General features: G+C 43.8%; 1 protein-coding gene and 1 non-coding gene across 2 annotated transcripts; both read right to left on the bottom strand.

Moving 5' to 3' along the window:
- Positions 1-1,402: 1,402 nt before the first annotated feature.
- drc4 (dynein regulatory complex subunit 4) lies at positions 1,403-10,316 on the bottom strand. The gene is made up of 11 exons (XM_014175729.3): positions 10,186-10,316; positions 9,649-9,741; positions 6,461-6,658; positions 6,145-6,351; positions 5,946-6,000; positions 5,622-5,827; positions 5,099-5,266; positions 4,752-4,838; positions 3,391-3,600; positions 1,990-2,055; positions 1,403-1,775 (listed from the first exon to the last, which is right to left on the bottom strand). Exons 1-11 carry the CDS (start codon positions 10,186-10,188, stop codon positions 1,626-1,628), a joined length of 1,443 nt encoding a protein of 480 aa, XP_014031204.1. The 5' UTR covers positions 10,189-10,316; the 3' UTR covers positions 1,403-1,625.
- A 180-nt stretch (positions 10,317-10,496) lies between these two features.
- trnav-cac (transfer RNA valine (anticodon CAC)) lies at positions 10,497-10,569 on the bottom strand. The gene has a single exon. It is a non-coding gene; the product is annotated as a tRNA-Val (tRNA).
- Between the last annotated feature and the right edge of the window lie 1,327 nt (positions 10,570-11,896).

The following is an 11,896-nucleotide window of genomic DNA, read 5'->3' as shown; positions in this document are numbered from 1 at the left end:
GCAAAGGACCATGAAAGAGAGCGACCCGGCTCATATTTACTGGTTTGAAACTCACTGACACCGCCCCGGGTTAGAGGGGAATAAAGCAGGAACTTTAATCACACACAGGAGAAGATGAACATGGGTATGTACATGGATATGGTTCTGTAAAGCTACAGAAACAGAGAGACAATGAATGTACACATGGAATGCAATGAATAGAGCAGGCTGAATGTATGCTTATCAAATGGGCTACAAGAGTAAATAAAAATGGAACAGAACTGCAATCGTACAATAGGTAAGGACTGTATCTAATAAACAGGTATTATAACTAGGTAATATTATGTTATTAATAGTACAATAATAACAACAGCAGAGTTAATATTAACATATTACCTAATACCACACAAATGAGCTATACAGTCAGGTAAAACATATGGATGAATGATTCAGCAACAGGTGGGTAGAGAGCTCCAGCAAAAATTCATCAAGCATACCAGCCCCAGAGGATTTTTTTACATGAATCATCTAGCACATCAGAGATAGTAAATTGTTGAAATGAAAACAAAGATTCACTTGAAGTTAACCATCGAGTCAGCTAGAGGCTGGCAGAGGGAAGAGCAGTTGATTGACTGACCAGGGTCAATCACTGTTTTTCTCAAATAAAAAGCCTGCCGAGATAAAATGATTAAAGCATCACTTATCCTCTTCTTCTCCGTTATGATGCGAGGCAGACAGAACTTGCTCAGGCAAGGAAGAGGAATTTGTGCGCTTTAGTCCATTTACTGTTTTCCAAAAATGTAGAAGGATCACCAGAGTCCGAGCTTAAAAAGTAGCTTGATTTAACTTTCTTACTTGAGATAATTGAGTGCTTCTACATTTTGTTCTATGAGATGTCAGTCAGTTAACGTGACCTTTATGAATTATGAAGCCTTTGGGTGTCGTCTTTTTATTTTATTACAGAAATGCTTCAAAATTCACAAAAGTTACGTTAGGTGATGACGATTATCTTGTAGAACAAAATATATAACATCTCCTAAGCCTGTGTTTACCACAGACCTTATTTTTGGCGTTCATCCAAAAACCCTACGAAAACTCAATTCATTTTCCCATAGGCTTTGCTCAACGCACCATGCTGGAATTAGTGCCTACAAAAACACGCCATTACTATTGCTCTCTATAGCAGGCTCCTCAGTAAAATAACTTTGTTGGCAGTGAGACTCAGGAAATCCTGTTTGAGTTGGGATTTGATAGTCCTGATGATATGCTGATCTACCCTGGTGTCTATGTTGCAGGTTTTTGCCTGCCCTTCAGATTTAGTGAGATGACTGAACAAACAAACATGGATCTCATCTCGGCATAAAAACATATATATTGTTGTTCTTTCACCATGTGTGAGTATATACACATACAGCAGCTGAGATACTTTTAAAAATATGTTTATTTGGAAATGTTTACAGTGTAGTGGAAAAAGACAAGTTCATCTTTGCAAACAGAGTTGCTGTTGATCTTCAGTAGTATTTCTATCAAACGTTACAATAAAGAGAGAGTGAGATAGAAAGAAGAGTCACATTAGCACTGCAGTAAGTGATAGTCTGTGTGGATGAGGGGAGTATTTGTGTCTCTGAGCCCAGCCTGGGGGCCTCTCATGTGGGGGCAGACACCAGGCCTGCAGGGCCCTGGCCCAGGGAGTGTCCAGCCACACTACTCTCCAGGGGCTTGAAGCCCAGCTCCTCCATAGGGATCCCAAAGGCCTGCAGCTTGGCCTCGTAGGTTTTCAGCAGGTCATTATGGGCCTGCCCATCAGACAGAGATGTTAACATTTTTATTGAGAGTAACAGTATATTGACAGACACTATTATCACTTTTGCCTATTAAGATGAGAATGTATTGATTTTGGATTGGTTAGTTATTCTATTACATAGTTATAATACTGTTGTTTTCCGCTTAATGTACAAAACTAAATAGGGTTCAGAACCAAAAGGCAATGTATTCAGCCAACATCCTCACCTTACAAACCCGCGCCAACTCATACTGCAAGTCTTTGATCGCAATGTTCTTGGAGTCCAAAACTTCCTGCAAGGAAAAAACAAATAGAGTTGTTTGGCTGCAGAATAGTCTACCGTAAGCTTCCTCCAGTAACTACGCTCACAGGCAAGGTTTGCAATTTGATGTGGTTAAAGCCACTTGATAATCAGCTTCTAGGACAGTAGAGTAGAGAAACCTGATAGCAAGGACTTAGCAACAGCAAACATAGTCGCACAATGGAATGAAGATCACATTTTTCTGTTAAGAACACTTCTCTGTTTTAATCTTAAATGACAACTTGGCTTGTATCCAGTATCCACCACAAAGCAGGACTGATGAGGTGTGGTGCTAGTTGTTTTCACAACTCTACTGTTAGCTCAACACAAGAGAGTAGGGTACTAGTGTAGCTTCTTTGGTATGATGGAGCTGTGTAGTCAGGGTGGTTAGGGTTAAGGTTGTGGTCAGGGTTGAACCAGGATGTGGTCATAAAGCTACAGTTAGGGTTGTGGTTGAGAGTTAGGGTTGAACCAGGATGTGGTCATAAAGCTACAGTTAGGGTTGTGGTTGAGAGTTAGGGTTGAACCAGGATGTGGTCATAAAGCTACAGTTAGGGTTGTGGTTGAGAGTTAGGGTTGAACCAGGATGTGGTCATAAAGCTACAGTTAGGGTTGTGGTTGAGAGTTAGGGCTGAACCAGGATGTGGTCATAAAGCTACAGTTAGGGTTGTGGTTGAGAGTTAGGGTTGAACCAGGATGTGGTCATAAAGCTACAGTTAGGGTTGAACCAGGATGTGGTCATAAAGCTACAGTTAGGGTTGTGGTTGAGAGTTAGGGCTGAACCAGGATGTGGTCATAAAGCTACAGTTAGGGTTGTGGTTGAGAGTTAGGGTTGAACCAGGATGTGGTCATAAAGCTACAGTTAGGGTTGTGGTTGAGAGTTAGGGTTGAACCAGGATGTGGTCATAAAGCTACAGTTAGGGTTGTGGTTGAGAGTTAGGGCTGAACCAGGATGTGGTCATAAAGCTACAGTTAGGGTTGTGGTTGAGAGTTAGGGTTGAACCAGGATGTGGTCATAAAGCTACAGTTAGGGTTGTGGTTGAGAGTTAGGGTTGAACCAGGATGTGGTCATAAAGCTACAGTTAGGGTTGTGGTTGAGAGTTAGGGTTGAACCAGGATGTGGTCATAAAGCTACAGTTAGGGTTGTGGTTGAGAGTTAGGGTTGAACCAGGATGTGGTCATAAAGCTACAGTTAGGGTTGTGGTTGAGTTAGGGTTGAACCAGGATGTGGTCATAAAGCTACAGTTAGGGTTGTGGTTGAGAGTTAGGGCTGAACCAGGATGTGGACTTGAAGCTAGGGTTAGGTAGCACAGGGAGGGTAGCATACCTCCAGTTTGCGTGTGACCACGCTGAGGGCGGTGTGGTCCAAGTTGGAGGCAGACAGCACCTCGTTGAGCTGAGCCTCCTTCTTCTCCAGGGTGTTGGTCAGAGCCCCCAGTTTCCTCTCCAACAGGAGGTTCTTAAAGCCACTCTTCTGCTGCACCTCCTGGATGGCCTGGGTGAACTTCTTATACAGGTCATCACGCTCCACCTGGACCTGCACCACACAGACAAAAGGATTGGCTCAGCTCATTTAGAAACACAGATAAGCATGTATCAATTTGATAGAATTACATTTGATTCAATTCTGTTCAATTTTTTGGGTGTGTGAGTGCATAACAGAGGCCAAGGGACTGTCCTTCAATAGTAGCCATTGTATGGGTGAAAAGTGTCCAGTTACTAGGACGTTATAGTCAACCTAATAAATGGTCTGTGTAGTTAGTTTGTGCTGTGGTCTCAGAACAAGACCCATACACAGGGTAAAACGGCAGAAGGACTCATCCTTGAACTTTGAAAAGGCTAAACTTTCTGTTGTTTGGCATGGGTCCTCAGATCCTCAAAATGTTCTAATGCTGCACCATCGAGAGCATCCTGATTGGTTGCATCACTGCCTGGTATGGCAACTGCTCGGCCTCTGACCGCAAGGCACTACAGAGGGTAGTGCGTACGGCCCAGTACATCACTGGGTCCAAGCTTCCTGCCATCCAGGACCTCTATATCAGGCGGTGTCAGAGGAAGGCCCTAAAAATTGTCAAAGACCTTAGTCATAGACTGTTCTCTCTGCTACTGCACGGCAAGTGGTACCGGAGCGCCAAGTTGAGGTCCAAAAGGCTTCTTAACAGCTTCTACCCCCAAGCCATAAAACTGCTGAACAGCTAATCAAAGTGCTACCCAGACCACTCTTTTACGCTGCTGTTACTCTCTGTTTATTATCTATGCATAGTCACTTTAACTCTATCTACATGTACAAATTACCTCAATTTCCTCAACTAACCGGTGCCCCCGCACATTGAATCTGTACCAGTACCCTTGTATATAGCCTCGCTTGTTATTTTACTGCTGCTGTTTAATTATTTGTTACTTTTATTTAATATTTATCTATTTTTTTTACTTAACTTGTTTTTTTTTCTTAACCTCTTAAAGCATTGTTTGTTAAGGGCTTGTAAGTAAGCGTTTCACTGTAAGGTCTACTACACCTGTTGCATTTGGCGCATGTGACAAATAACATTTGATTTGATTGAATCAAGTGACAACAATTTATGCAACATGTGAGGACAAAAGCCTTTGTCATAACAAACCAGAGTTTGTGTGCGTGTGTGTGTGCACGCTTGGACGTGTGTGTGTGTGTGTGTAATTGTAGCTTCTCACCTTACTAAACCTCTGTTCCAGCACTTCGTGTTCCCACTTCAGGTCTTTCATCTCCTTGTCTGCGACCTTCAGATGTGCTTTGGCCCCCTGTCAAGACAGGCACCATCACTCCTGTTTACTTTCACCAAGTACCCTACTACATTTATATTCACTCTCAGATACACCCAACACAAACCATTCATCATAGAACATTTGAGAGAATTTTACTTTTGCATGTTGCTATATGAATATGTGTTATGCATATCTGTCATACTGCTACATTGTCATTTTTTGCTATAAATCTTCTGTATAATTACCATATAACCAGATATCATGTATTCTATTCTGTGTTTGTGTGTGTAACCCACCGCCAGTGAGGTCTTGTCCTTCTCGTAGTTGGCCAGTTGTTTCTGCAGCTCGGCCACCTCCTCCTTGGCCCTCTGCAGGGGCTCCGTCAGGCGCTTGTTCTGCAGCAGCACCTCTGCCATGTCCTTCTCCAGACGCTCCTCCTTCCTCTTCATCTCCTCCATTTGTTCCTGACAGACACACACAGACCATGTAAACAACTGGTTACTAGCTTGTATTGGATTGATGTGTCAGTGTAACAAACAGTTTGCCCTCCAGGGCTCTAAACCCTGGCCACTGTCTGTCAGGCACACCACACAGTGAACCCTTCTGCTAAAGATCAGGACCTATCAGTAATCATACACCTCTCTGTTATCGTCTTGTAATACACAAGTGAGTTGTGAGTTGATGAGGCCTAGGTTAGGTTTGACGATACTGTACGTTGAGGAATTTCTAATCCTCAGTCAGTTGATTGGGCCTAGGTTATTGTTATTGAGCAGAACAAATACCTTGGTTATTAGCTGATATTGTTGTGGTATTGCTAACCTTGAGTGAGTTGATGAGGGCCAGGTTGTTGAGGGTGATGTCGTTGTAGTAGTTCTTGATGTCGCTGAAAGCCTTCTCGTGGTTCTTCATCAGCGTGTTGATCTGGCTGTTCTTCCTCTCCTCGATCTCGTGGATCTCTGTCTTCCTCCTCAGGTCCTGCTCCTGACGCAGCATCTGCATCTTCTTCTCATACTTGGCCTCAATTTCTACTCAGCAGGTCAGTCAAATGGCAATAGACAGAGAGAGATGGCTATGGTTCATATTTTGAGTATATGTACGCATGTGAGTACAGTTTAACGGCAACACAGGCCCAGCTATAATCACCTCGCACTTGTCTCTCAAAGTCATTTCTCGTTTTGGTAATTTCCTGGTCGTTTTTCTGTTGAAACAGAAATGTAAAGAATTGACAATCAATGCAATGTCACCATAGACGTGTGTGGAAAGCAAACGTGATAAAAAGGCAGAACATTGATCTGGGTGGTGAGAAGCTCATATTGACAGAGAGAGCGAGGACGCCATGCACCAGTTTGAGGCCCTTGACGAGGTTCTCGTTGGAGAGCTCCTGCTCCTTAAAGTCCACTTTGAGGGTGCGCATGCCCTTGCAGAGCTCGTTCTCCAGCTCGGCGTGCTCTTTCTGCATCAGCTTGTTAGAGACCACGCCCTCTCCCTTCAGCTCTGAGATGCTGTTCTGGTGCTCATACAGCAGATGCTTCACTTTCTGCTTGTACACCTGAGGAACAGAACAGTAACAGTAAGGACCCTGATAACTATTATAATGTGGTTAAACACTGTTTGTGTGTCTGCTACTGTATGCGTGTGTAGATGTGTGTGTGTTATACCTTGATCTCTACTTGGTGGCGCTCTTCAGCCTCTTCCATCTCCCGGTCTCTGTTTCTCAGGTCTGCCTTCCTCTCGTCCAGGTGTCTCTTGGTGATCTCCCAGAAGGTGTGGATCTTGTCCCTCTCCAGCTGGAAGTAGTTCCTCTCCTCCCTCTCCCTGTCCAGCTCCTCCCGCAGCCGCACAATGTGCTCCTCCAGCTGACACAGAGATCATCATCATGTAGATTCAGATAAATATATGCTATGCAGCATAACCCATGGATTATCAAGCAAATTGTTTATTTGATACACTCTATCGACAGGACAAAACAGCAGCCTCTGGTAAGACACAGGGCGGGGGCCTATGCATATATGTAAACAATAGCTTGTGCACGATATCAAAGGAAGTCTCAAGGTTTTGCTCACCTGAGGTAGAGTATCTAATGATAAGCTGTAGACCACACTATCTACCTAGAGAGTTTTCATCTGTATTTTTCGTAGCTGTCTACATACCACCACAGACCGATGCTGGCACTAAAACCGGACTCAATGAGCTGTATTCCGCCTTAAGCAAACAGGAAAACGCTCATCCACAGGCAGCACTCCTAGTGGCCGGGGACTTTAATGCAGGGAAACTTAAATGAGTTTTACCTCATTTCTATCAGCATGTTCAATGTGCAACCAGAGGGAACAAAATTCTAGACCACCTTTACTCCACACACAGAAACGCGTACAAAGCTCTCCATCGTCCTCCATTTGGCAAATCTGGCTATAACTCTATCCTCCTGATTCCTGCTTACAAGCAAAAATGAAAGCAGGAAGCACCAGTGACTCTGTCTATAAAAAAGTGGTCAGATGAAGCAGATGCTAAACTACAGGACTGTTTTGCTCGCACAGACTGGAATATGTTCCGGGATTCTTCCGATGGCATTGAGGAGTACACCACATCAGTCACTGGCTTTATCAATAAGTGCATTGAGGACGTCGTCCCCACAGTGACTGTACGTACATACCCCAACCAGAAGCCATGGATTACAAGCAACATTCGCACTGAGCTAAAGGGTAGAGCTGCCGCTTTCAAGGAGCAGGACTCTAACCCAGAAGCTTATAAGAAATCCTGCTATACCCTCCGACGAACCATCAAACAGGCAACGCGTCAATACAGGACTAAGATCGAATCGTACAACACCGGCTCCGACACTCGTTGGATGTGGCAGGGCTTGCAAACTATTACAGACTACAAAGGGAAGCACAGCCGCGAACTGCCCAGTGACACAAGCCTACAAGACAAGCTAAATCACTTCTATGCTCGCTTCGAGGCAAGTAACACTGAAACATGCATGAGAGCATCAGCTGTTTTGGATGTGTGATCACGTTCTCCGCAGCCGATGTGAGTAAGACCTTTAAACAGGTCAACATTCACAAGGCCGCAGGGCCTGATGGATTTCCAGGACGTGTACTCCAAGCATGCACTGACCAACTGGCAAGTGTCTTCACTGACATTTTCAACCTCTCCCTGTCTGACATGTTTCAAGCAGACCACCATAGTCCCTGTGCCCAAGAACACTAAGGTAACCTGCCTAAATGACTACCGACCTGTAGCACTCACATCTGTAGCCATGAAAGGCTTTGAAAGATTGGTCATGGCTCACATCAACACCATCATCCCAGAAACCCTAGACCAACTCCAATTTGCATACCACACCAACAGATCCACAGATGATGGAATCTCTATTGCACTCCACACTGCCCTTTCCCACCTGGACAAAAGGAACACCTATGTGAGAATGCTATTCATTGACTACAGCTCATCGTTCAACACCATAGTGCCCTCAAAGCTCATCACTAAGCTAAGGATCCTGGGACTAAACACCTCCCTCTGCAACTGGATCCTGGACATCCTGATGGGCCGCCCCCAGGTGGTAAGGGTAGGTAACAACACATCCACCACGCTGATCTTCAACACGGGGGCCACTCAGGGGTGCGTGCTCAGTTCCCTCCTGTACTTCCTGTTCACTCATGACTGCACAGCCAGGCACGACTCCAACACCATCATTAAGTTTGCTAATGACAACAGTGGTAGGACTCATCACCGACAACGATGAGACAGCCTATAGGAAGGAGGTCAGAGACCTGACCGTGTGGTGCAAGGACAGCAACCTCTCCCTCAACGTGATCAAGACAAAAGAGATGATTGTGGACTACAGGAAAAGGAGGACTGAGCACGCCCCCATTCTCATCAACGGGGCTGTAGTGGAGTAGGTTGAGAGCTTCAAGTTCCTTGGCGTCCACATCACCAACAAACTAACATGATCCAAGCACACCACGACAGTTGTGAAGGGGGCACGACAAAACCTATTCCCCCGCAGGAGACTGAAAAGATTTGGCATGGGTCCTCAGATCCTCAAAACTTTCTACAGCTGCACCATCGAGAGCATCCCGACGGGTTGCATCACTGCCTGGCATGGCAACTGCTCAGCCTCCGACCACAAGCCACTACAGAGGGTAGTGCGTACGGCCCAGTACACCACCGGGGCCAAGCTTCCTGATATCCAGGACCTCTACACCAAGCGGTGTCAGAGGAAGGCCCTAAAAATTGTCAGACTCCAGCCACCATAGCCATAGACTGTTCTCACTGCTACCGCACGGCAAGTGGTACTGGAGCGCCAAATCTAGGTCCAAGAGGCTTCTAAACAGATTCTACCCCCAAGCCATAAGACCCCTAAACAGCTAATCAAATGGCTACCTATATTATTTGCATTGCCCCTCCCACCCCCTCTACGCTGCTGCTACACTCTGTTATTATCTATGCATAGTCACTTTAATAACTCTACCTACATGTACATATTACCTCAATTACCTCGACACCGGTGCCCCAGCACATTGACACATTGACTCTGTACCGGTACCCCCTGTATATAGCTCCGCTATTGTTATTTACTGCTGCTCATTAATTATTTGTTATTCTTATCTCTTGCTTATCTCTTTCTTAAACTGCATTGTTGGTTAAGGGCTTGTAAGTAAGCGTTTCACTGTACACCTGTTGTATTCGGCGCATGTGACAAATAACATTTGATTCGCTATAGTTGCTCAGTAGCTAGTACAGTACTTGTTTGCACGATGTATGTTTGCACAGTTAGCTATCACTGACCTAGTAATGGAGCATCAGAGTGTAACTAATGTGTAGAGGTGCATGAAATAACACCTACCTGCTCCTTCGACATCTCCTCCGTGGAAAGGCCATCTACTACTGTCGGCGTCTTCCCTTTGACAGACTTGGCTGCAGCCTTCTTTTTGGGTGGCTGTAATGCAACGAAATCTAAAAATGTTACTTCTAACTACCGAGCTAGATAAAAGGTCGCGGATTAAACTCCTAGCTAGCTAACGTTACATCGATTCGCCCAAGGTCAATAACGTTAACAGTAACGTTAGTTCAAAAATGAAATGCCCACCTTTGTTTTTCCTCAGAAGTTTCGTGCCTTTCTTTGTTTGCTGAAATACATACTTGTTCAATAAAACGTAATCAAATACAACCACCGACTGGTCTCGGCTCCACTCCGCGGTGAAGTTAATTCTAAGCTTCCTTTACCATTGCGTGGATGTTAGCTAGCTACAATGCAGACATTGCATGTATTCATGAAGCTAGATGAACATTACAGTACTAGTAGACGCTAACGTTACCACACTGCAGTGAGTCTAACTGTAATGCTTTATTATATTGTTGAAAAGATAATACACGTACTTACCATTCTGAAATACTGCTACCACGCACAGATATAGCTGAAAATTGACTATCTTTGAAAAAGTAAACAGCTAGCACGCTGCCTAGCTAAACACATCCATCTGTGATAGCTCAAACGACAACAAAGTATCGTCATGGCAACGTTGGTGAATATCTCGCGAGATTGCTCTGTAACATATCTTTTCGTTTGGCCACTTTTGTAATATCTCTCAAGATTGCATTTTCACTATGTTTTAGATGATCATTTAATGTAACGTTGGCCGAAGAAATTAAATCACTTTTGTGTACCGATATGCATTAAAGCAAAAAAATATATGTTTCCGCCCGGTTTCGAACCGGGGACCTTTCGCGTGTGAGGCGAACGTGATAACCACTACACTACGGAAACCGCTATATTAGATGTAGCTGAATTCTTTTTTCATGGTTCCTCATGTCTTTTCTTCTCATCAAATGTAATTGTTTTTGAGAAAGAGGCATGGAGAGAGGATGTGAGGAATCAAGAAAATATAATTTGAGATTCACCCATGGACTGATTGAAGTATATCAGAATGCTGTATATAATGACGATATGCTCATGTATCCGCCCTGATAATGCGAGTCAAACCCATAGCCTATAGAAACGCATTGGCTTTATTTTGCAGAGATTTTGTCGAGAGATAGCTAACCCTCTCGCTTCGCCTCTTCTTCTCAAGGTATTCTATGGACTATAGTAAATTCAGTTTTCAATGTAAATTCTAACTAAAATAATTCTAACAGATTAGGTTTTCATTGGCATGATGATGGGAGCTAAGATATTTCACTTTTTTAATCAACATGACAAATGTTTGAACTTTAGCTATATCGTCGACTTCGCAATGTGTGTTTAGAAATATGTTGGAATATTTGTAACATTTTGGCCTTACCCAGGCCTCCTTTTAAAGCTCCATAATGTTTAATATGTAGGTGCTGCAAAGCAACAATTTGTGTCATATTAAGTTTTACCTCAGTAATTATGAGTACTATGTTGATTTAAAAAATGATTACATTAATTTATGAATATTGAAAATATATAATCATGAATATAGAAAATGCCAAATTTGTGTCAATATATTGTTGAACATAATATATTCTACGGGCGTATCAAAGTTCCAGGGTGGGATCTCAGCTACTTTTAGAGTTATGATCCAATTTGTAAGCAGCGAAAATGTGATAATGGATTCAAAATGATCGCCCTCTGCAGGTGGTTTGCAGGACGTGCAATGATGCAAGTAAAGGGAGGGTCTATTATACGAACAAAAATATAAACGCAACGATGTCAAAGATTTTGGTGAGTTACAGTTCATATAAGGGCTCTTTCTCTTCCGGAAAATTCAGCGTGACCGACGTTTCGTGTCTGTTTAGACTTAAAAATGCGTTACGTTTCCGCTTACCTCCTGCCTGTGCTCGGTGGCAACACCAGCCCCTCCTCCAAGGATATCAATACCATTTTGGGAAGTGTGGGAATCGAGGCCGAAGATGATCGCCTAGACAAGATTGTCAATGGATTGAATGGAAATTAAGTTATGAACTATGGTCTCGAAAGTCTCCTCCGTGCCAGCAGGTGGTGCTGTGGCAGCTCCTGCTACTGCTGGGTCTGCTGCAGCTGGCGTTGCTCCTGCTGCGGAAGAGAAAGAGGGATCTGATGATGACATGAGTTTGGACTCTTTGATTAATCTTCCTTCCGTTAGAAGTTGAAA

Source organism: Salmo salar, chromosome 26 (assembly GCF_965601325.2).
Source record: "Salmo salar chromosome 26, fSalSal1, whole genome shotgun sequence".
Classification (NCBI taxonomy): Eukaryota; Metazoa; Chordata; class Actinopteri; order Salmoniformes; family Salmonidae; genus Salmo; species Salmo salar.
The sequence above is the reverse complement of the archived record's forward strand: the minus strand, read 5'-3'. Positions and strand labels throughout refer to the sequence as shown.